Consider the following 26114-nt stretch of genomic DNA (forward strand, 5'->3'; position numbering starts at 1 on the left):
ATGTGTGGCCCTGGGCCCGGTCCCGGCGCGGACGGGCGCAGACGGGCTTGCCTCTGGCGCGCCTCCGGCGCGCCGCCGGCGCGCCCGCTGCGCGGACGGGAAGTACCTTCGATTTTATGCATGAAAAAAGGCGGGAAGGGAGGGAGCGTTCGATAGACTGGAGCGCAGCCCTTCCCTGCTCAAGATGGCGGATGAGTCACGAGTAGTCACGTGACCGCGACCGAAAGGGCAGCGCTGAGGTAAATGCTCTGCTGTCGCGCAATGCAGCGCGCGTTAAATTCCAGAAGGTAAACTAAGTTTTTAACCACCAATGATGTATTTACAAATACACCTCCAAGGTTAACGCCCTATGAGCGAACAGTAACCACAGTCAGTACAGGTACAATGTTTAAAAACGATTTCAGGGATAGAAAAGAGGTCCCCCGGCTTCCGCCTCAGGGGAGAGCAAGTTAAAATAAAGGTTTTACCGTGGTTGTGAAAAGACGTCCCTTAAATATGCACAGGGGGCGGGAGCGCTCGATAGACTGGAGCGCAGCCCTTCCCTGCTCAAGATGGCGGATGAGTCACGAGTAGTCACGTGACCGCGACCGAAAGGGCAGCGCTGAGGTAAATGCTCTGCTGTCGCGCAATGCAGCGCGCGTTAAATTCCAGAAGGTAAACTAAGTTTTTAACCACCAATGATGTATTTACAAATACACCTCCAAGGTTAACGCCCTATGAGCGAACAGTAACCACAGTCAGTACAGGTACAATGTTTAAAAACGATTTCAGGGATAGAAAAGAGGTCCCCCGGCTTCCGCCTCAGGGGAGAGCAAGTTAAAATAAAGGTTCCATTTTACCTCCACAGGAACAGTTTTTTTTAAATAAATTGATACATAGTGTGTCTAATATATATTCCCGTTTGTTTGACTTGTGGATTTTGTCAATGCTTCTTCCAGGGTTCCCATGTCACACGATGGCCTGGGTACTACATTCTACAGTGGAAGTTCCATAGTATGCCTGCTTGCGCTACCACCAACCTACCACGAGTGGATGATGTTTTGGCCTCACTTCAAGTTTCATCCCACAAGTGCAAAGTCATGTACTACACAGAAGTCATTGGATCAGAAGATTTCAGGTAGAGAGAGTGGTGTATGTTTTCCTGTGGTTGCTCCATGTTGCTTACTTTGATTTATAGGCTGATGAGCAAAGGTTTGCGCAGAACCTAGGACCATCATGCTATATTGTGATTTTGACATTTAAAATCACACCCCTCCTGACTTTACTAGGTCATACTTTCATGGAGTATTCGCCTGTCTTGGAAGGCACTTACTCGCTGTTATTCCATGAGAAAACTAAACTAATGCATATGGCTAATTCAGATGATACAATTGTGTTAGCATGGAAGAGTAATGTCCAATCTACTGCATTTTGAGGGTTTCTGTCACATACTTCTAATCGCAGATACCTCTCTTTGTGAATCATCCGAGCCACTGTACTGGATCCAGAGACTGGCATCAGCGCCCCCGTGCTGACATGTACGGACATCAAACTCTCTTCACTGCCTGCAGATTTGATGACAATGAACCACTTATAGGCACCAACCCCCATGCATTAAAATGTTTTCTTTTTTCGTGCACTTCAATGTAAATCCAGAGTGCTGCTTTCATCTTTTAAGTGTAGTTACGGACTCCCAAAATCCAGGAAACAGTGTGCCAGATAGATTTCCCCTTAGAAGACAACAAGTTTCAAGCTATGCCATGACCTCCATATGCAGATGTTGGTCACACAGTCGCATGATTTCTTTCTTTGGTGCCTTGACACCAAGCATGAGTCAAAGTTGGGCAACAACTTCTCCATGACGCACAGTAAGATCTTCAGGGAGAGGGGAGGCCAAGCGGTCTGTGACAGAACCTAAGAAGACTTACTGGTCACACTTAAAGTCCTGGAGGCATTTGCAGTCCTGGTATCCTTCTCCATCGTCTGGTAAGTGGAAGGCAAAGGGGAGAGGCAAGTCATGGTGGAAGTGCAAGAAGTCAAAACAGGGTTCACCCTCTTCCCCGTAGCTGCTCCTCTGGATAGAGGTCATGCTGTCCGCTCTCCAAAGGCCTGTGTCATCAAGCTTGGACTTGCTTCTGGTCCTGGTGAAGTAGCGCCCAAAATTCCCAGGCCATCATCTATGCCACATTAAATTGAGGCCTCTAGGGATGCTGTGCTGCTGTTGTTTTTTGTGTTTCCTGTTCCTCTGGAGCAGGTTAATGCCCTATGAATCAGATGGGGCCTCCAAATCTGGCTCTGCCAGCAGGTACTTACCTGCACTTCGACCGCTTGCATCAGGTCCTCCACTTATTCCTAGATGAGTGCCAGCCCCAGCTCAAATTGCCCTGTCCTTCGGCTCCACACTGGTTCCAATGTGATAAGAAGCTAACTTTGGAGCCTTCCCGGTCTAAGTTTCAGTACGAGATTACAAAAATCCAGTCTACGGTTATGAATGACTCCCCAACAATTCCTGTGTCACAATGCCGGTAATACAGGACACTGGAATGTATTTTTGACTCTGACACCAGTAAAGGCTTCAAGCAAGTCCCTTGGAATCAGGAATCCTATGATCAGTTTTTTTGCCTATTGTGCAGACGATGGACTATATTTGGACTCAGCATGCTAGGGGCCTTGGCACCTCACTTGCAAAGGGTAACAGCTTTTTCTTGAGAATATCCAGAGAGAAGAGCGTATCTTTTGCAGTGACATTGGCAGGGCTGTGGAGGTCTTGGACTGTTGGGTACCTACGGTTGATGTCGATACTGAGTCAACAAGATCTCAAAATATCTTTATCGCACACACATAACGTATTAATAAGAAAAAAATGAGGAAAAAAGGCTCACACTACATGCATAGAGGAGACCGGTACATCATAGATTATTCGTAAATGGCTGATTAATCCACAACAAATTGTAAAGGGTTTCCATCAAATTAGACTCAATGATCAGTCCTATCATTTGGCCAAACCCATGTGCAAATGAGGCTGGTCCCCTGATCAGTGGGACACTCAGCTCCGCACCTTATTGTTGTATCAGGATTTGGTCCACCAGATGCACGAACCGTCCATGATGACTGATCTTTTGATGGTAAAGTAAAGAAAAATAGTGCAACAAACAAGAAGTGATTTAAAATAGGATGGAATGTCCTCCTTCTAAATACTTTATTCTGCGGACCAGACACGCCTCCTAATTAAAAAATATAGAACAGTGCAAGAAGAGACAGTAACAAATATCTGTCTACATAAGGGCCAACATGTTTCTGCCTAACGGGTATTTAATCCCATGGCATTCGTCAGGGCCTCTGCTCGTATGATAGTTGCACTCCTACTAGTGGAATAAAGAAATCACCACCATCACCAAGAACAAATTATAATAAAACTGGTTGGAAATGGTACAACCTGTAGCAACCATGGACATTAACCCTCCGATTCACAATGGTTACTGTGAAATACTTTATGGTAGGGCAACAGACCTCACCTCACCTGGACACTGCTCAGGTACTAAGAGGCCCCGCACTTTCCGTCGGTACCTCAAGCTCTCATCTGAGACTTGGGGGAGGCCTCACAGGCAGAAACATGTTGGCCCTTATGTAGACAGATATTTGTTACTGTCTCTTCTTGCACTGTTCTATATTTTTTAATTAGGAGGCGTGTCTGGTCCGCAGAATAAAGTATTTAGAAGGAGGACATTCCATCCTATTTTAAATCACTTCTTGTTTGTTGCACTATTTTTCTTTACTTTACCATCAAAAGATCAATCATCATGGACGGTTCGTGCATCTGGTGGACCAAATCCTGATACAACAATAAGGTGCGGAGCTGAGTGTCCCACTGATCAGGAGACCAGCCTCATTTGCACATGGGTTTGGCCAAATGATAGGACTGATCATTGAGTCTAATTTGATGGAAACCCTTTACAATTTGTTGTGGATTAATCAGCCATTTACGAATAATCAATGATGTACCGGTCTCCTCTATGCATGTAGTGTGAGCCTTTTTTCCTCATTTTTTTCTTATTAATACGTTATGTGTGTGCGATAAAGATATTTTGAGATCTTGTTGACTCAGTATCGACAGTATAGCCTCTCATTTTGGCTGTTAGACCCCCTGTGTTTCTTGTGTTATACATTCAGTTGTTGCTGGGGATAAAATCAGGTGTGGGTCTTTAAAATATATATCCCTTGGACCCTATTTTAATGGTTTTGTTTAATCTACCTACGGTTGATAACAAAGCCAGTCTGCATACAAATATTTTACAGCCTTGTCCTTCCACTTTTGCTGCCTTCCTGCCGTTCAGAGACTCAGCTGGTAATGTGTCTGCATCTTGGTCCAAGCCTTGTCCTATTCCACCATTGAGTTGCCTGATTACTTATCGGCCCGCTCCTTAGAACCCATCCTTTCTGACACAATATCCCACTCTGGAAAGTCTGGTGATTCAGTCGTCTGCTAGCAGGGACAACTCACATGCATTTTGTTCAGCTACCACAATATGCAGTCAAGTGAATTGATGCCTGGGCTGTTTTTTTCTGCTTCATTGGCTCTTCATCAGTTGGACGCATTAACAGTCATATGCATCAAGAAAAGCTTTTGCGAGTCCTTAATTGCAAATATTAAGGAATCACAATTAAGGACTCTCAAAAGCCTATGCATGTAGGAATCGCTATTAAAATAGCGATTCCTAAATATTCCTTAATTGCGACTCGCAAATTGCGAGTCGAAATTAAGGAATGCCTTCCCATTCATTGCTATGGGCCTAGAGGCCCATAGGAATGAACCGCAGATTGCATGCTCAATTTGCATGTACCCTGAAATTGCTCTGTGCGCACATATTGCGCACATACATGCCTCAAGGGCATGTGTGTGTGTGTAACCTACAACTTTGAAAAATGCACATCTGATAGAGACTACTAGCCGCAGATTTCTTCACATAGAATTATCCCCAGGCATGTGACTGAAACTTTTTTGCCGCAGCATCCCTGCGTGCCAGGGGTCGGGGCGACATCGCGTGACTCCGCCCACGCATCGTCCACGTACGTGACATCAGCGAGGTCACATTAGACCCGCCCCGGCGCGTCTACGTCAGTTTTGTCCTTTTCCGCGTGTAACGTGGATCCGGTCCTTACTTCGTCCCTGGTACCGCTACATGGGTTGCCGAGCAATCTTCGCCTCATTCTGGTCCGCGGCTGGCGGAGGGCTTCGTGTCACTCCCCAGGCCCGTCTCGTTCCCCCACGCAGGTGGCTGCCTTAGCGCAGGTCATGTCGGCGTCATTCCGGCGCCGCCCCGGGACCGGAGCAGCTCCAGCTCCACTCCAGTCTCCGCTGCAGGGTGACTTGGAGGAACCTTGTCCGGTGACGCCGGATGGTGTTGACGTTCTTACCTCAGGCAGCGGACTCGACGGCTCCGCGCAGGGGTCGTACCGCAGATTCGTCTTCGGACTCTCCTTCTTCTCCGGAGGCAGGCTGTATGTTGGTGTCGTCCTCCCTGGAGACTGGTCGAAGTATGGTATCGTTTCACCGGCATCGCCGGGATGCTCCCCGCCCTTCCTGAGGCAGAGGTGTTCATCGGAAGAGCGGCAGGTCCCTCATTCTTCGGCTCCTTCTGACTTCCAGGTCTGGCCCCGGCCCGTCCTGCTTGGCCTCGGGTACGGCCGCCTTAGTTTGCAGCCGTCGCCCACGGAGGAGCTGCTTTCTCCACCGCGGGGCCCTACGGAGGTGGGTACAGCCTTCGCTCACGCAGTGTCCACGGCTGTGGGAATCCTGCGCATGGGTGACCAGGTGGCTCACTCTCTGGCGGACCATCTATTGGAGGTCCTCCACCAGGGCTCTGGTGGGAGGGAAATCTTACTTCCCTTTGAAGGTTCGCTCCTTTCTTCCTTGACGGGGGCTTGGAGGTGTCCTGCCTCGGGGGACCCGGTGCCTCAGCATCTTCTGCACCGGCACCTCCCGGCACCGCGTGACCTGGCGTTTCTTTCCCTTCACCCCTCAGCCGCCAGGCCCCTTTTGCGGACTGCTTAGCCCTCCCTGCCGCCACTGTTGACTCTGCCGTCCCGAGAGGCCCGCTGGCTGGACTCTTGGGGGCGCAACATGTTCGCCTCGACCAGCGCTGCCCTGCGGGCCCTTAACACCTTGTGTGTGCTGGCTAGGGCCTCCTCCTGTTTGTGGGACTCGGCTGAGTCTCTGGGATCCGCAGCGTTCCAGGAGTCTGGTCAGGTTTACTTACGGCATCATGCGTTGGATGGCCGGGAGCTTGCAGCGTTTATCCTCCGCTCCGCTTTGGACATCTCAGAGGTGCTGGTCCGGGCCAATGGCCTCCTCAGTCGCTCTCCGTCACCATGCTTGGCTACGGGACGGAGTATTCCCTGAGAATATTCAGGAGCGACTCATCGACCTTCCGTTTGATGGCAGCCTGTTGTTCCATGCCCCGTCCGACTCCGCCATCCAAAGGCTCTTGGCAGGACTCCGTCCTCCTCCTCCGCCTTCTCCTCCTCCTCCTCCATCCCCTCCTCAGTGACTCCTGAGTTGGGTTGATTCTGGGCCTTTTTAGGCCGGTTGTTCTGGCTGTGGAGTGTGTTTTCTGGCCGTTTGCGTCATTCCATGGGACTTTGGCATTGTTGGCTGCTGGACGGCCCTTTTGTTGATTGTGTGTGTGTTCTGCAAGAGTTGTTGTGCAGACTTGGCCCTGAGATAAGGCCTTCTGCTTTGCTTGGGCTGCTTGTCAAGCCTTCTGCGGGGGTGGTTTTTCCCCGTGGCTCTTTTGTTTTTTCCTCTGCTGCGGAAGTTCTTCCAGAGAGGGTTCCCATATCTTGGGACTTAACGTACCCTATGTGGGGTAGTGGTAGTTGTCATATGGCTTGCGCTCTGCTAGGGGGTTCTGGTCGCCTTTGGGGGCCTGTTCTCCATAGCATTTAGGTAGGTTGCTTTTGCTTCCTGAAGTCGTGTGCGAAGCCGGGCATCTCCTCCTCTCCCTGCTCTTGTCCTGTGGTCTGGGATGATCCTGTGTTCTCCCTTGCCAGGCTCCGCCTACTTGGCCTTCCTGGGGCCTCGGGCTGTTCTTGCTTTTGGCGGCTTTTGACTGCCAGCGCTGTTCTGGCTGGCAGGTTGCTGTCCATCTGGAGTGGGTTTGCCTTCTTTTCCCTCATTTCCTTGGGCCCTCTGGGCTTCTTCTTCCGCTCTTCCTGTCTTGGCATTGGGTGGAAGCTATTTTGCCTTGTGGGGGAGTCGGGTGCTTCGGCCTTTCCGACCTTGCCCTTGGTTCCTCTGCTGTGAGTGTACGGGCCTCTTAAGCCTTCTTTTCCCTCCTACATGCCCTTGGGGTCGGTAGGGTTCTGCTTGTGGGGGTTCCCATTGCCTGGCAGGGGCGAGGTTTTACCTGGTCCACAGATCTGGTCCCCTGTGGGGCCCTCTGTTCTGTATTGGCTGGTGGGGTCCTTTTGCAGACCCTCCTCCCAGGGGGTATTGCTAGATTATCTATTCCACCTGAAGGAATCTGCGGCTAGTAGTCTCTATCAGATGTACGAGTTACTTACCTTCGGTAACGATGTATCTGGTAGAGACGATTCTAGCCGCAGATTCCTTCACGGCCCGCCCTTCCTCCCCTATTCTGCGAGGACCCTTGGGTTGGTCTTCGGTACTCGCCTCCCGGTGGGGGGCTGTGTCTCCTGTGAATGCCTTCTTTATTCTAGATGGGTGGCTCCGTCTGGGTGCGGTTCATTCCTGCTTTGGTTCTTTGTAGGATGCGGTTCCAGTGCCCTGCTGCTCTGGCTTCTCCAGGTTTGGGGGGATTGCTTTCTATCCCTGTCCTCCCTCCCCTCCCTTCCTTCCATTGCTATCCTCTGCTTAAGGGTCATCTGGCCATTTCTTGCCCTTTTGGGTGGTTGCCCTCTATTTTGGGGTGGCTTGGACGTTTGTTGTCCCGGTCTGTCTTGGGACAGGTCCCATTCCTTACTCAGGATGGGGGTGGTAGGTTTACTACGTGTGCTATGACTTTTACGCATGTTCTTTGACTCTCTTGGTCTGCCCTGTTCCCATGATGCACTGGGCCAGGGTCAGACTAATTTGCATGTAGCCAGGTTCTGAACTGGGATGGTGCAGTGAGCTAAAAAACGGTGATGGATCAAGCCCTGATCTTTTGACTGGGTAGGAGTGTTCTGCTTAATTCAGATACTCTGTCCATCACCACCCCCTTTTGAATCCCTTTGACTCTCGGGCACAGGGATGGGAGGCTGTCTATGTGCTGGCAGGGTTCTGCTTGTTCTTCTTCTTTCTTCTTTCCCTGCCTTTGGGTTCTGCGGTGTTGACACGACTCTGGGTGGTGTTGTTATTCACCGTTTCTTTACAATTTTTCTGCTCTTCGCACACAGGTCCCATGCTTCCTCAGTTTTTAATGTAGTGGTTCCCCGTTTGTGGTGCGGAAAAGTTATCAGAATAAAACTGACGTTGGCCCGCCAGGGCGGGTCTTATGTGACCTCGCTGACGTCACATAGGCGGACGACGCCTGGGCAGAGTCGCGTGATGTCGCCCCGGTTCGTAGGGATGCTGTGGCAAAAAAATTTCCAGATCCAGTCTCACGCCTGGCGATAATTCTACGTGACGGAATCTGCGGCTAGAATGGTCTCTACAAGATACATCGTTACAGAAGGTAAGTAACTCGTACTTTAGTGCATTTTTCAAAGTTCTTGCAAATTCCCATCAAGTTCAACTTCATGGTAATTTGCGCCCCCTATTAGCGAAAACACTATTTTAAAGTGGTTCTTGCACTGCATTTAAGGAATCTCAAATTGCAATTCCTTAAATGCAATCGCAATGTGAGAAATCGCATTTATTTGCGAATTCGCAAATTGCCAGTGCCTTGAACCTTGATGCATTGCAATTGCACTTTTTGCGGGTGCAAACTGCAGATTTTTGCGAATCGCACAGTTTGCTGTCGCAAAAATGGTTAATGCATGTACCTGTATGCCTTTTTGGTCGCTATACTAATGCCTTGTGGCGTATGGCGAGTGAGATTTTGCCCCCTCTCCTAGAATCTTGTAGAAGTTTTTTCGCTTAAATGTTGTAGGATGGCCAGAATGCAGTCAAGTACGTTTTAAGGGCTGGCCTGACAACACAAACTGTTGCCAGTGCTATAGGCACTAGTGTGGTTGTCCGGCAGCATGCCTGGATGTGGACGGCCAGGTTTTCCAGGATGTTCAGACCTGTCTGATGAGCATGCGTTTTGATGGAACAAAGCTGTTTGGGGATAAGGTAAATTCTGTACTGGAGCACTTCAAAGACAGCATAATGATTCATTGCATCTAATGCTGCCTTGCCTACTAGCAGGTCCAACATTCTGCCCAACCCTTTCCCTGATGCTGTGAGAGTAGTCCTTTCCAGCCTCAAGAACATCATTCATCAGGCGGCGGGCGCTACCTAACCCTTTAATTCAATCTGAACGTCTCGTGAGGCTGGTGTGCATTTTGATTTTCCTGTCAACCGTGCCATTACTTTAGACTGACACACTTTAGGTTGAATTATCTAGTTCCTTGCGTTTACTTAATCTTTGGCTCTCCAAGGCCTTTCTGTGGGCAAGGTTAAGGGTTACTTTTCTGCCTGTCTGCATTTACCAGATAAGCCTTCTTTGTTCTTCCAAAGGTGGTGTCCCCTTACATGTGTGGCAGTGTATCATGCTTCCTGCGTTTTTCCTCTGCTGTGTCCCTGTAGAGAGGCTTCACCGGTTGAATCCCAAATGGTCGCTAAGTTTCTATATTGATAGGACAAGGAAACACCGCCTGACCAATATGTTTTTCATTGGGTTTGCCAGGACAACGAAAGAGAAGCTGGTCCAAAAATGGGCATTGCTGATTTTTGTCGTCCTGTGTATCAAGGTGTGCTATGTTGTGGCCAATGAGCCTCTTGAGGGCCTCCAGTCTCATTTCGGTACAAAAGGGGGTGGTGATGGACGGAGCATCTGAACCAATCAAACACTCACACCCAGTCAAAAGATCTGGATTTAATCCATCACCGTTCTTTAGCCCACTCTGCCACCCCAGTTCAGACATGGCCATATGCAAATCAGTCTGACCCTGTGCCTCATGGGAACAGTCCAGCCCGAACTGCCAAGCCATGCCTTCCCTGGACCGGAAACAAGCTTCCGAGGACCGGTTTCTGGCATTACAGCCGTCTTCAGCCCGGCTTGCTTGAATCCAGTGGCAAAGTGAGCAAGGGACTCACGTCTGAGCATACCCTGCCACACTTATGGCGGCCAAAAGCGGTACAAAAGGGGGTGGTGATGGACCGAGCTCCGTCCATCACCACCCCCTTTTGTACCACTTTTGGCCGTCATAAGTGTGGCAGGGTATGCTCAGACGTGAGTCCCTTGCTCACTTTGCCACTGGATTCAAGCAAGCCGGGCTGAAGACGGCTGTAATGCCAGAAACCGATCCTCTGTAGCTTGTTTCCGGTCCAGGGAAGGCATGGCTTGGCAGTTCGGGCTGAACTGTTCCCATGAGGCACAGGGTCAGACTGATTTGCATATAGCCATGTCTGAACTGGGGTGGCAGAGTGGGCTAAAGAACGGTGATGGATTAAACCCAGATCTTTTGACTGGGTGTGAGTGTTTGATTGGTTCAGATGCTCCGTCCATCACCACCCCCTTTTGTACTACTTTTGGCCGTCATAAGTGTGGCAGGGTATGCTCAGACGTGAGTCCCTTGCTCACTTTGCCACTGGATTCAAGCAAGCCGGGCTGAAGACTGCTGTAATGCCAGAAACCGGTCCTCGGTAGCTTGTTTCCGGTCCAGGGAAGGCATGGCTTGGCAGTTTGGGCTGAACTGTTCCCATGAGGCACAGGGTCAGACTGATTTGCATATAGCCATGTCTGAACTGGGGTGGCAGAGTGGGCTAAAGAACGGTGATGGATTAAACCCAGATCTTTTGACTGGGTGTGAGTGTTTGATTGGTTCAGATGCTCCGTCCATCACCACCCCCTTTTGTTCCAGTCTCATATCAACAGAGCCAAGGCAGTTACTGCTGTCCCAACTGGAAGCGTTTGGGTGTAAGACATCTGTCAAACTGCTACATGAGAATTTGTCCACACTTTTTTTTTTTTTTACCAAGTATAATGGCCTTGATTCTGAGGTTTACCAGGAGGGTATTTTTGCCTATATGGTTCTGTAGGACTTCCTCATGCAATGTGCACTCCTCAGACTCTTCACCTTTTTGGAAAGTACTGCTTTGGTATGGATTCATAAGTTGAGGATTCTGTGGTTAGAAGTATCCATCAAAAGAACACGGTTCGAGGCATATGAGCTGCAGATAGTACACTTTGCATTAGATCGCTATCTGGTGTTGGACTCGAATGGTTGCACCTTGTTGTTGTTTTGGAAGAAGTCTTTGTAGTCGCAAGATAGGTGACTCCTCCCTTGGACGATAGTGCGCATGGGCATCGACTCCATCCTTAGATTGTTTTTTTTCCGCCATTGGGTTTGGATCCAACTTTTTGCGCACCGACTCGAAAACTTCATTGTATAACTTTTTCGACGCGCAAAACATCTTTAACTCTTCAAATCCTATTCAAACTTCGACGTGACCTTCATCTATTCGATTCTGGTCGTCGACCCGGGCCGCGGGGCCTATCGACGCCGCTGGGCCTACGGCTCATGGAAAGGACGCCGTTCAAGAAATGCCCCCAGTATGGAGCAAAATTCCCACACAGTGACCATCATAAGGTCTGTAACCTGTCTCTCTCACTGGAACAAGACGAATCCCGCTGCCAAGCCTTCGCCTCTTTTCGATCGAAGAAGACTATCTGTGGTCGGGCTCGACGAGACATCTTGGCGCAGAGATCAGCTCCAGAACCAGTGGACATCTTCGATGAAGGCCCAGATGTCCCAGAAGAAGATTCCGAAGAACTCTAAATCGTGTCAGAAGCAGAGGACTCAGATGACCCCATCACTCCTGGTCAATGAGTGAGTATCACTGCCCCTGCCCCAACCCCACCATCACAGCAAAAGGCACTGGTCAAGACTTCGCCTGCTGGCCCCAGTCGCGACCGAAAACATGCTTCAGAAGCCCCGCCTTCGAGCCCAGCTCCGAAGAAAAAATATAAGCCTTCCTGTAGCTCGGTGCCAAGCACACCACATGTGAAGGTCCCACAGGCGTCTTCGATCCCGAAGCCAAATGGACACTCGGCTCAAAAAATCGGTTTCGATTTCGTACGCGCCAAAAGACAAACTGGCCCGAACACATCCAGGCCTAGTGATAAAACGGCTTAGAACACTTCCAAGCCTAAACATCACCATCCGGCTCCGAAACCCAAGTCTTCGGAACGAAAACAACGCCGAAGGATTCTATCACGCCTCCTACAGACAAAGAACACAAACCACGCTAGGAACCGCGAAAAAAAGTGCCGAAAGCGGTTATCAATGAAGAGGAACTGTTTCATCCGGATCCTGTCGATCCCAAACAGAAGAAAATCCTCATTGATCCCAAAACAAGACATGCCTAGCTCTGCCATCCAACAGCAAAAACTGACATACTCCTAAAAAGGACTGTGCCACTTCACCCATGCCTCCTTCTACTCCTGTACATCCTTCTAATGCACTTCCTCTCCCTAAACCAGTTACACCACAGCCTGTAACTTCTCCACCACATACATCACCACAAAATAATGATGATGATGATTTAGAGCGGTGGGGGCGACCCTAAGGACCTGTTCACAGATCCACAGCCTATACCGCAGGATGACTGGGACTTCAATGACCCATTAGACCCAATAAACATCCCAAGCCCACAGCCATACCCAACAAAACAATCTCCCCCTGACGACAATATTGGTTTTGGCCAACTCATTAATAGGGCTGCGGTTTTTCAATGGGGTGACTATGCACTCAGACACACCAGAGGATGATTTCCTTTGAGACACGTTTGAACAGTCCCAAAGATCAGTACAAATTTTACCGATGATCAAAGGGGTCATTAAACATGCCCCTGAAGTATTCAAAGATCCGGTAAGAGCCAGGATTTTAAATCCTAGAATTGATAAAAAATATAGATCTGCCCCAGAAGACCCTGTCTATATCAAAGGACAGCTGCCTCTAGACTCACTAATAGTGTCCAATACTAGAAAGCGTGCTAATTCACAGACATCAAGGGATGCACCACCCCCAGATAAAGAATCCAAACTGCTAGAAGCATCAGGCAAAAGGGTAGCTGCGCAAATGGCCAATCACTGGTGCCAGCTAATACTCAGACACTACTGGCTAGATATGATAGGGCTCACTACGACCAATTAAAGACCCTTTAACAGCATTTGCCAGACCAATATAAAGCCCAAGCAAATGACCTCATTCAAGAGGGGAAATTGATTAACAAATGCCTCAATTAAATGTGCACTTGACGCAGCAGACACTGCTTCAAGATCCATTAATACAATTGTACTGCGCAGACGTAATGCCTGGCTACGCATTTCAGGCTTTAAGCAAGAGGTCCATACAACAATTTTAAATCAGCCGTTCAATCAAGAACACCTTTTTGGACGGCTGTGGACGCAACTCTAAAAAAAAAAAAAAATGAAAAAAGACACAGACTACAAAGTCTATGCAAGCCTTACAGTCTCCAGAAACACGTGGTTCCTTTCGTCGCTCCTTTTATAGAGGAGCCTCTAAAAACACCAGTGCAGCCACTTCAGCGTCATTTAAAACTACCACTCAAACATCCCCCAACACAGGATATTTTAGAGGAGGTTACAGAGGGAATAACAACAAAGGAAGAGGACGAGGTAACAATAACACTCGCACCTCCCCTGCTTCTAAACAGTGACTTCCCTCCACTCCCCCCAGGCCATTCCACTCCGGTCAGAGGAAGATTATCACAGTTCCTACCTGTCTGGAATTCCATCACAACAGACAAGTGGGTAAGACAGATTAACTAATATGGTTACTGCCTGGAACTTACAGCTGCCCCCCCCCCCCACACACACACATTCCACCCAAGCAGCGTCCCATGTCCACAGAACATCTTACACTATTAAAACAAGAAGTACTCTCGCTGCTTCAAAAGCAAGCTATAGAGCCAGTCCCCTTGCTTCATATTTCCTAATCACCAAAAAGGATGGGACTCTAACACCAATACTCGATCTCAGACCCCTCAATCTGTACATACACGCGGATCACTTTCACATGAGCACTCTCCAACAAGTGCTTCCACTGCTCCAACAAGGAGACTTCCTTGACACACTAGATCTCAAGGACGCATACTTCCACATTCCCGTACATACTTCTCACAGGAAGTATCTCAGGTTTGTGGTGGATGGACAACATTATCAGTTCAAAGTCCTTCCATTCGGGTAGCCACCGCACCCAGAGTGTTTACTAAATGCCTGGCAGTGGTAGCAGCACACCTCCGAAGACAACACATTCATGTCTGGCTAATAAAAGCCAGATCATCCGATCAGTGTGCTCAACACACTCATCAAACCGTACAAACACTCAACGACTTGGGATTCACAATCAACTACACCAAGTCGCACCTCCAACCCGCTCAGATACAGCAATAACTAGGGGCCACAATAAACATTTGTACGGCTCTAGCATATCCCAATCCAGCCAGGATAGCCAGTATACAGACTCGCATTGCCAAATTTCAGACACAACACTCTCTCCCAGCCAGAGTGTTCATGCAACTAATAGGCATGATGGCATCTTCGATCTTTATTGTACCAATGCAAGACTTCAAAAGCGTTCCTTACAGGAATGTCTAGCACATCAGTGGAATCAGGCTCAAGGACAACTTACAGATCTGGTGTTGGTGGACAGCCGCACACACTGCTCTCTGCAGTGGTGGAACACAACAAACTTATCCAAGGGGCGGCCATTAATCGAGCCAGTTCCAGATAGTTCTAACAACGGACGCATCACTCACAGGATGGGGAGCCCATCTCCTCAATCACACAACTCCAGGCAAATGGACCACTCCACAGAAAGTGCTCCATATCAATCATCTGGAACTATTAGCAATATTCCTAGCACTAAAATCATTCCAACTCCATGTACAAAACAAGGCTGTCCTTATCTGGACGAACATGACAGCCATGTATTCCATACAAAAACAAGGAGGCACACATTCTCTGCAGCTGTTCCAGCTCGCACGGAACATTTGGAGGTGGGCCATTCCGCAAAACATACACCTACTTGCAGAACATCTTCCAGGAGTTCACAATCCGATTGCGGATCTGTTAAGTCGACAGACACAACAGATTCGCGAATGGGAACTACATCCACAAGTTCTTCTACCATTTTTCCAAATGTGGGGCCAACCAGACCGAGATCTGTTGCGACACAGGAAAACGCAAAATGCCCAACCTTCACCGCCAGGTTTCTACACCCCCTGTCCAAGGGCAATGCGATATGGATGAACTGGTTAGGCAGATTTGCGTATGCTTTTCTGCCACTCCCACTGATTCCACTAGTGGTACGCATGCTCCGACAACAGTCTCTAAAGTTGATCCCAGTAGATCCCAGTAGCTCCCACATGGGCACGTCAACCGTGGTTCACCACTCTGTTGGAACTCTCACTAGTCCCACACCAAAAACTACGCCTCTCCCCATCACTACTAACGCAGAACCATGGAGAAATAAGGCACCCCGATCCAACTCAGCTGAATCTAGCAATCTGGCTCCGGAAGTCCTAGAGTTTGGTTACTTTAACCTTCCGCCGGACTGTATGAACATCATTAAAGAAGCCAGGCGACCTACAACCAGATCTTGCTATGCAGCAAAATGGAAGAGATTTGCCATTTACTGCACTAACAATCATATCAATCCACTGGATGCGTCCATCCAGAACATCATTTGCTATTTACTACATTTGCAAAGATGTCATTTGGCATACTCATCCATACGTCTACATCTAGCAGCACTTGCCACTTAGTTGCAAAACAGACAACACTTGTCGCTTTTTAGAGTCTCAGCAATTAAAGCCTTTATGGAAGGCCTTAAAAGAATCATTCCTCCTAGATTACCACCCTCTCCGGTGTGGAATCTCAACATTGTACTTACTAGGCTCATGTGACCCCCATTTGAACCTTTACATAAATGTGAACTTCAGTTCCTCACATGGAAAGTAGCTTTCCTTATCACAATCACCTCTTTTAGAAGAGTAAGTGAGATCCAGGCTTTAACCATACAAGAACCCTTCTAACAAATACATCGTAACAAGGTAGTTTTTAGAACAAATCCAAAATTCCTTCCTAAAGTTATCTCTGCTTTTCATCTTAACCAATCGGTAGAATTACCAGTGTTTTTTCAAAACCCAGACTCCGTAGCAGAGAGAGCTCTTCACACGCTAGACGTCAAAAGAGCTCTACTTTATTACATTGACAGAACTGAAACCTTTTTCGAAAAACAAAACGATTGTTTGTAGCTTTCTCTCCAATGCATAAATGTAATCCCATCTCTAAAGCTGGGATTGCAAGGTGGATTGTTAAATGTATACACATATGTTACTAAAAAGCCAAACGCACGTTAACAGTTCCCCTTAGGGCGCATTCAACACGCAAACTAGGGGCTTCTATGGCATTCTTAGGTAATATTCCCCTAGAAGACATCTGTAAGGCAGCAACATGGTCTACAACACACACCTTCTCTAAACACTAGCCAAGAAACAAGCTTCTGCGGGCCAAGCTGTTCTTAAAACACTTTTTCAAACTACTGTAACCGATACAGGTGACCACCGCTAGTGGAGATACTGCTGTACAGTCTATGCAAAGTGTACTATCTGCAGCTCATATGCCTCGAACGGAAAATGCTACTTACCAGTATGCATCTGTTCTTGGCATGTAGAGCTGCAGAGTACTACACGCCCACCCGCCTCCCAGGACCTGTATCTGTTCCAGTAATATCTTACTTAGATATACACACATGGACATCTGTTTCTTTTCTACTAACTCCATCATTTCCCATCATGGCGAAAAACAATCTAAGGATGGAGTCGATGCCCATGCTCACTATCGTCCAAGGGAGAAGTCACCTATCTCGTGACTACAAAGACTTCTTCCAAAACAGCAAGGTGCAACCATCCGAGCCCAACACCAGATGGCGATCTAATGCAAAGTGTACTACTCTGCAGATCTACATGCGAAGAACAGATGCATACTGGTAAGTAGCATTTTCCTTACTTGCTATTGGTAACACTCTTTCTGGTAGATACTCTAACTGCAGATTACTCTCTTCCCCATTCTGTGATGGGGATGTTCATGTAAATGGTCCCAAGTTTGATTTAGCACACTGTCAGTATTCATTTGTCATTGGCTCTGCATCTGAAGTCACGAAAAACAGTGGTGGCAAACTGACATCAGCAAGCATGGTTGACTGCAATATGTGGAACAGTGTTTATCCAGTATTTGGGTATCTGTCATAGATTTACATGTTCAAATCATCCCCCCTCGGGAATCCCATCTCGACGACGGATAATGATTCACGCATGTGAATCTTTGAGAGATACCAAAGCTGGATAACCGTAGTTACAAGTAAGTAACTTATTTTCTTATCCAGTATTTGGGTATCTTTCATAGATTTACATGTTTGAATCCTTCCCAGTCGTTGAGATGGGAATCCCATCTCAACGACGGGGAATGATTTAAGCATGCAAATCTATGAAAGATTCCAATACTGGGTAACCGAAGTTACAGGTAAGTAACTTATTTTCTTTCACATCCAGAGGCAGTGCTGATCCGCTGTGGCACCTGATGGCACATAGGAGTTTTTACAAGTTTCGAGATCCAGTCTAGTGCCTAAGAGGATTTTCAGGGTGAGGAATCTGCGGTTAGATTATCAACCAGAAGAGGCATTTGTGAAGGTATCTTGCTTGTTTTGCCTTTTCACCATAGTTTTGGGCACAAACTGTTTTGTCGCATTGGTCACTGAAAATACTATGCTGCTTTAAATTGTTTAAAGGAGATGCCTTTGCTGCCCCACTCCATTTTGAGGGCGGGCAAACTTGCTGTGCTATAGTGTGGTGGCTGTGAGCTATTCAAACATAAGGAGGGAACCCTGTTCTCTTGCATTGTCAGGCTGATAACCTCTCAGGCGCGTCATAATTTCTGAACCTGCCTGTGTGGCCCTGCCTTAAATAGAGTAAGGTGATGTTGCTGTCCTTGTATACTGTACCTCAGTGTTCTAACTCCCTATTTTAGAGATGGCTTTGCTTGCCAAGGTACATTGCTTCTGTAGTATTTTCCTCTTCTACATTAGAAGTAGAAGAGATTGCAGTTAATGAATGCTGCCCACCTGGACGTTTGAATGGTGGCCTTTATATGGTCATGCTTAAATGGCAGGAGAACTTGATCTTTGCATTTCGAAAAATGTAATTTCGTTAACCCTACTTGCTTTTGAAAGCAAAATATTTACCCCACTTCGTGGTGAGGGATCATTATAGTGGACTTCCATAGTGCCTTTTTGAAATAGTGTGTTAAGAACGAATTACTTGCATATGAATATTTGACCTCCTGTGAATTTGTGTCCATGGGTTCAAACAGCCTTACTTATAAATCTTGCTCAAAGTCTGAAGAGAAGCTGTCCTTCTGGTTGATTGAAATTTGTCCACAAGTAGGTGAGAACGATAAACGTACCGTCCCGGGGTTTATGCATGGAATAAAACATCTGCACAAGGAACTAGTGTTGCAATAAAGAGTCTGTATTATATAAATGTTACCCTTACTTTGTTTTCTCCTTCTCTTCATGTAGGGGGTCGATGACCAGCTTGGAGTCCAGCCATAGTGGATTCTCACAGCTTAGCGCCGCCACCACCTCCTCCAGCCAGTCTCACTCCAGTTCCATGATATCCAGGTAGTGCCAGCCAAGCCTCCGTTAAACAAAAACCATAGAAACATTGGACGTGATGGCGAGTCTGTTCTTTCTTCGTCTGCGGACTACAGGGCAGCCCAGCTTCCATTCCCACTGATGCTGTAGGGCCTGTCGTTCCCGTAGATAGATGCTTTCAACTTATTTTCCTTTCATTTTCTCCATGTCTAACATGAGCAATTCTTATTAACGCATTATCCTTAACCAACAAACGTTGTACCCCTCTTAGGAGCATTATAAGAAAAAACCTTTCAGAATTATACAAAAAGCTTTTTACAAGATATATATATGTAATGATATGTGTTTGTATATACATACACACATATATGTATCTATATATATGCACCTACAGTGTATAATATATATATATATATATATATATATATATTATGTATCATAAACTATTTTACTAATAACTTAAAGTGCTGGTTACAGATGCTGTAGAAAAAAAAAATGTTATGAACTAATATATTCTCGCATGCCTCCTGGAGTGTTACTTTTTACGTTTACGTGTGGATAATATACTCGCACTGCCGGATCATTGCCTCTTGTTTTCTTAGTTTAGTCTCTTCTACTCTTCTGTTGAAAACACCACAACATGTTTTTGGGGTGGGGATGAAGGGGGTGGGGGGTAGTTTGGGAGAGGAGGCGATCTTCTTTTAGCAAATGAATATAATTGCACTGTCTTCTTTTCTCCACGTCACGTGTTTTTTATTAACGGTCTTCTGTATTCATTTTTACATCTTCCGTAACCTGTCTTACATCCCCCTTCCTCATTTTTTGTCTGTATACTCTAGGTTTAAGTGTCTAGTACGTCCCCGTGTGTTTGAGTTCACATGTTTATTTAAACCCATCATCTTGGCATGCATATGTTAACTGCATGTTTAGACCTCCTCTGGCCCTGACCAATGTATAAATATATTTTCTTTTTGTGTGTCTTTTATTCTTACAGAGAGCCCCTTCACTTATCTGAGCACGGGCTCTCACTCGTCACGCCCAGTCCTGACCTCAAGGCCTGTCCGGATGGGGTCCTCAGGTTTTCTCAAGCCCCTTCCTTCTGGGGCCATCACTTTTCCACTCTGTACACCCTCCGCCCGCCACAGTTCCTTCGGTGGCCACCGTCTTGGCGCCTGTCTTCTGTCCGGGAGGGAGTGGCGACGACGGAGATTGATGCTAGCACCACCACGTGACTCGGGCCTGCTTCCACTTCCTTTTCCCTGCCAGAGTGCCCCACGCGCGAGCTGGATCCGCAGCGGGGCCCGAGTTCGGCAGGCGCGAGGGAGCAGGAAGCTTGCAGCAGACTACCCCTTTCTTTCCTCTCCAGAGGGCTGCCTCCAGGGCCAACAGTGACTCGAAAAACCTAAATACCTTGTCTCTCGAAACTTGAAACAATTGTAGGCTTTAACAGCTCCGAGACCCTCACGCTCTTCGAACCCAACCCACGAGAACATTTATGTTATCTTTGCTAAAGCTGTTCAAACTCTTCCTAGCAAACTTAACACACTCGATGAACATTGTTGTCAGCACGCTCTCCCATCCTCAGCTCACCCCAGTAAGGGTTGGCCTGTACTACTGACTAGTTTCCAGTGGAATAATTTGAGAGCTGCTATGTGTGTGTTTCCTACTTTTCTTTCTAATTAGTCATCTTGCAAAGCACTTAAGTGTTAATCTAGCTTGGCCTCGGATTTGTGGTATCCTAATTGTATTGATATTTCTCTTAACTGGCGTGAAACATGGGGTTTCACAATGAAGTAACTCAGCATTATGTTCCTTCGGACACAGTAAGCATCACAAATAGTGAATGGAATCATATGTTGACAGCAGAGGCAGTCCGGTCTCTTATTTTGCATGATATTTAACTGTAGGCTTTCCACATGCTGGGTTTCTCTCCTTCAAAACAATGACTTCCTTAATGCTAAAGACAAATGTCCGTTTGCACCTATTCGTCCTATGGCTACCATTCTCGAATACAGAACTTAAGTGTGTAGGTTTGGTGAGAAGATGTGGCTATTTTCAGTGTTATGAGAGCATTCAACACCGTCGTCACTGGCCTTGGTGATTATATGTTGTAATTGAACCTTGTTAGTTACTCCACACGCTAATTCTGTTTCCCTCTGTCCACAATTGCTGTGCCTAGGATGTTGTTAATGGGAGTAACTAAACTGAGAATTTTCATGAAAAGTTTCCAGAATGTTTTACTAAAACCTGGCAGCAATGACATTTGTGTTTGTATTTAATCGGCAGGATATTAGTCATAAAATAAGTTTGTATCACAGATTTGTTCGTTTCCAGCGATATCCATGGACTCAATCTAATTATTTTTCTTGTAGCTCAAAAAGAAACATTTCCTTCTTCTGCTACAGTCTTTCTTGCGGTGTCATCAGCTGTCCGTGGCATTAGCTAGTTGGTTTGATTTGTGTTTTAAAGACGAAATTCATTCATTCTTGTCATCATTTTTTTCAGCTTTATTCTGAGACGCGTACCTTAGCCACCACCCTTTCGAGTGATAACAAGTTAAGAATCAAAGGGTTAGGCGAATGATTATAGGAAACAACTTTTCTGAAATGTGCTTTTGTAAAAAATATGTCATTTGGTAGTTTATAATTTATTTTTTTGTGTGTTGCATGACTGAATGGTGCTAAATAGGTCAATGGGGGTACATGCTTAGCCAGATATTGAGGTTTTAGACCTATAAAGAGAATTGGTATATTGGAAACTTTTTAAGCAGGATTAGAAGAGAGTATATACAGAGGCTTTGACCTAGGAGTGCACAACTTTCTATTGAAAGGCCTTTTCCTTGGCAGCTTCTCTCATGGAACTCTTAATGTTTTTTGAAGGCTCGTTGTTAGTTTAGTTTTTACTGTGTCCAAAAAGACTGCTTTTCTTCCCCGCGATAAGCTTGTGTTAATTTGTTAACTCCCTGTGCTCTCTATCACGATCACCAAAGTACAGTGCCCCTTGCAACTAAAAAATAAAATTCATCCAGTCAATTTCCAACTGCACTCCCAAAAGCCGCTCTTTTCTGCTGCGGATTGAAGGCACTCTGATCTACGTCTTCTTTTAGATCACGGTTGTGTGGAAGTCAAATCTGACGAATAACATCATAGTGGCAGTTGGGAAGAGGTGTATGCGGGGCATCATGAGAAGAAATACAGTTGGCTTCACTAGTGGGAGCAGTTGTCCATTTCAATTATTTTGAAGCAGTTTGTGGGACCTTCAGCTAATCTGGCAGAGAATCATTTGCTTCTGTCCATGCTTTATTTAAACCAACAGATAAGCTTGCACCTTGTACAGCATGAAGGATGGACGGTGGCCAAATTTGTGGTTACACAACCTCAGCTTTGTGCTTAATTTTAAAGTACTGCCCCTCTTTGCAAAGCAAATTAACATGACATCTTCTGTGCCTGGGTTTGATTATTACACTATATTGAGCCATTGCAAAGTTAGACAAAATAAATGTTAAAATTCGTTTGGCACAAGGTAAATGTTGTCACTTCAAAGCATACACAACAATTGTCTACCTTGTCTTTGCCCATAGCTTAGCTTCCAGTCGTGATTTTCAAGTAGCCTTAATTCCCACATTTGAAAACCCAGAAGATTATCTTGCTTGTGTCGAGGAAAGTTACTTTAATACAATCGTGATGAACGTTCCTTGCTGACTTAGTTTGAAATGTTATTGTTGAGTGCCCTGAAACTTGTTCCAAGTGATGTTCAGCCTTTGTCACGCCACATTAGCGATGGCTACTAGCTGCGTACATCTCTCCTCAGGATAGTTCCTCTGATGGGCTGCTGCCTTTTTTGTCCTGGATTGTACTTTTACCTCTCTTGGATACATATTCCTTCTGTATGCATAGGTCAATGGGGTGGGGTGTTGCGTGCATAAATTTTTAGTCTGTCTATCCATCCTGTTCTTCCCTTCTGGTGGTGCGTGTGATTGAGTGTATATTCTTCACCTCCTATATGTGATTGGTATCTCTTTTCTTTTATATGTGGGCACCCTACTTCGTGTGCCGATTCTTGTTTTTTAATTTAATCTTGGAGATCTGTTTCACCTGTTCATGATTCACCTATGTTTGCTTGTGTGTGTTTGTGGGTGGATTCATTATCTGAGGCGCTTACTTATCCATACAGAACAGCTTCGAGTCATTGGAAACCCTGTGGCTAATTGCTGAACTGCTAAATTAGATCAAAATAGCCAAATCCTCTCCAGATTTACTCTGCACAAACTAGCAATATATTTTCAGTAGTTTTGGTACCATCCTGTATGTAAATAGGAATGCCAAAGTTATCTGAGATAACTAAGGATGTGTGCTTGTGTGTTTCACCATTTCTAAAAATAAATAACTGGAAAGGGCACATTTATTGGCTGAAAAAGCAGGAACGTTGCCCTGTCCCTCTTTCCTAGGTTTGATCTACCTTCAGCAAACCACTCTGGATGTAGGACTGAATACTAGACATTTTTCCTGGCACCCTCTGTGAGTGGTGTCCATGTTGTCTACTATACACACTGTTCTCTGTGCCATATGATAGCTTTTGAAGGGCTCTGCACACCATTATCTAGTCATTCACATCGGTGGTCTTTCCTCGGGGTAACGCGTGAGATTACCTGTAATGTCAAACTACCATTTCAAGCTGGATTGTGGTGAGCTTCTTTGAGCCAAAGACATAGCTGCTCATCTATGAATAGGCCATCCGATTTTATTTGCCTAATATACCACCTTCTATCATTTCATCCATTTCTTCACTTTTTGCATATCTGGTGGGTGCTTCAGGTTCTTTTCTACAGGGCTTTATATACTCTGTTGTGATAATGATAATTTTTAATGTATCACCAGGGTTTCAGAATTGAGAACACGTCTTAATGAAAGCTCAGACGATAAATATGAATACGCTGTGCATGAACTGTTTCAGATACTGACATAATGCAAATCGTTCACCAAGCAGCTCAGATTTTTACCTGATTTTTAGTCTTACACTGCCAGGGCTTCTCTTAGCTGTTCTGGAAGCAATGAAGAGTGTGCACGTGCCGTCACGTTAGGGTTGAAGTTATGGATTGTCCTTCAAATATCGAACTCTCTGGCACTTTCTGACTCCAGTTGGTTAAGATAAGTTGCATCTTAGGAAAAAGATGACTTTGTGAACGACAACCACATGTTACAAATAACCTAGAAACATTTATTTAGCTGCAAGTTTGAGAGATCCTCAGTTTTTTGTTCCACTCTGGGCTGTGCAGGACAGTTGGTAATACATATAGTGCAGATCAGGACATTCCTGTGTGGGTAGTCTTTCCCTGATAGGTCTTTGGGTTGTTGTGTAACGTGGTGGTAAGGTCAGATCTGAATGAGTGCTTCCCCTCTAACGTGAGGACATCTATGCTGGAAAGGCAGAGTAGGCTTCCTGTGACATGGAGTTTCATTTCATCCATGCAGAAACTTTACTCAACTTTAAAAGCATCCTCAAACCTGCCCAGGTGACAAGTCTGCTCCCAAATTCCTGTTGTGAGGAGGCAGTGGTGACTGTTACTTCTGTCTTGAGTCCAACATCATAAGAAGAATGACTAAATTCACCATCATGGCGTTTATGAATCATGTCCTGCCCTATCCTCTGGGTTCACATCGACTAGGTGACTGGGTAATCGCGGCTTTTCTGCTCCTCTGTAGGGCTGGCTCGTGCATTGCAGTTGATATTGAAACAAGGCAACTGCTGGTTCTTGTTTTCTTGTTTTGCTGTGTGTGTGGTGGCTTAACATTATATTTTAATAGCCCTTAAACAAGTCTGCTTTCTTCTCTGGGCAGCAGACCTTTTTTGAAGTGTGGGGGCATGCAGTGGCAAAATCAGAATGATATTAAGCGTTCGTTTTATGGAACTGCTACTGATTAGCATAAAGTTAGCGCTGGTGGGTACTCGTTACTTTGCATGTTTAGTACTACTTCTGCCTTCTTCCGTAGGAGGTATGTTTAGCATGAGTAGTGTTACCCTTTGTAGTGCCTCTCATAAATTGCTTGACTGATTACTTAAATGTGGGCTTACCTTTAGGGAACAAGACCTGTCAAGTTGAGTTTTTTCTGTCTTGATTAGATGAGTTCTAAGGAGTGAATCGGGATGTAGACCCAATTCACAGCGGGACAATCGCGGAAATTAAGCAGTATGTTATTTTACTTGCCATCATGAAAATGCCAGCCAAATTAATCCCTGCAAGGCTCTCTTTCCGACGACTTGACCGAATTCATTTTCAATCGTCTAACCTTAAGGGCTTTTACCAAATCACACAGCTCTGTTTTTTATTATAAAATAGTTTTCAGCACTTTGATAGTTGTGTCGTGCATTTGAAACCATTTTCCCTTTAATGAAGCAAAGTCTGAGGCAAAGCATGCGTCCTAGTTTTTGGTGTTAGAGGGAGGCACAGCTCCAATTCGCTTACAGAAAGTGTGCGTTAAGAGGACGCCAAGACAGCCTTTCACCATAATCCTCCTGCTGTAAAGGAAGATTCTGACAGCAAGGTCTTTTCATTTGCTATTTATTTATATTTTGCGTAATTCTTTAATGTTGCTAAATATTCTTACGGGCGTTGCTTGCTCTTTCTGCTCAGAGTTTTCAAACTATGGCATGGTTTCAAAGATTGGACTGTCTAGATAAGAGTATTGTGAATCATTATTGACCGAGCTCTTATTTTTTTTTATTAAGTATTTAAAATGTCTTTTTGATTTGCCTCGTCCTGAGCAATAAGCAACTTCATAGAATTTTGAAGCACAGAAGAGCACAAATTAAATCGGTTTTATAGACTGACAACATTTGCACATTCTCAGCTAAATTGTGATGCATACAGAAATGCCTCAGTGATACAATTTTTGCACCCAATAAGAGTAACCTGTGCATATTTTGCAAAACGGGACACACTGTGGATGGCATCACCGCTGTACTTTCTCTCCCTTTTGGCTGTTATGAACATTCCTCTGTTTGGCAGGACTACTGTGACGCCTTTGGAGTACAGCCCCCCTTCACTGATTTCTCTGCATTGCTTGCTTTTAATTCTTTGTAACTCTTTTCTTCTGTATTTCATTCATCACATATCAGACTATGTAAATGTTTTGTAAACCTATTACCTCATTCTTAGTAACAAAATGAAATTTAAGTCTATAAAGATTTTTCTATTAACAATAATAAACATTAAAACTATTTAAGAACATCGGAGGACTGTGTTTTTTTAAAGCAGTAATTTGTTGCCATATATAACCAGAATTTTCTTCTGTTAAATTACAGAAAAT

General features: G+C 45.8%; 1 protein-coding gene across 1 annotated transcript in view; it reads left to right on the forward strand.

Annotated features, from left to right (window-relative positions):
- SEC14L1 (SEC14 like lipid binding 1) overlaps nucleotides 1-20185 on the forward strand; it is a 527341-nt gene extending 507156 nt beyond the window's left edge. Inside the window, exons 16-18 of the mRNA XM_078654623.1 lie at nucleotides 939-1117; nucleotides 18733-18834; nucleotides 19802-20185. Coding sequence (XP_078510749.1) covers nucleotides 939-1117; nucleotides 18733-18834; nucleotides 19802-20039 — 519 coding nt within the window. The 3' untranslated portion in view covers nucleotides 20040-20185. The remainder of the gene's footprint in view (nucleotides 1-938; nucleotides 1118-18732; nucleotides 18835-19801) is intronic.
- Nucleotides 20186-26114: the final 5929 nt, after the last annotated feature.

Source organism: Lissotriton helveticus, chromosome 7, assembly GCF_964261635.1.
Source record: "Lissotriton helveticus chromosome 7, aLisHel1.1, whole genome shotgun sequence".
NCBI lineage: Eukaryota > Metazoa > Chordata > Amphibia > Caudata > Salamandridae > Lissotriton > Lissotriton helveticus.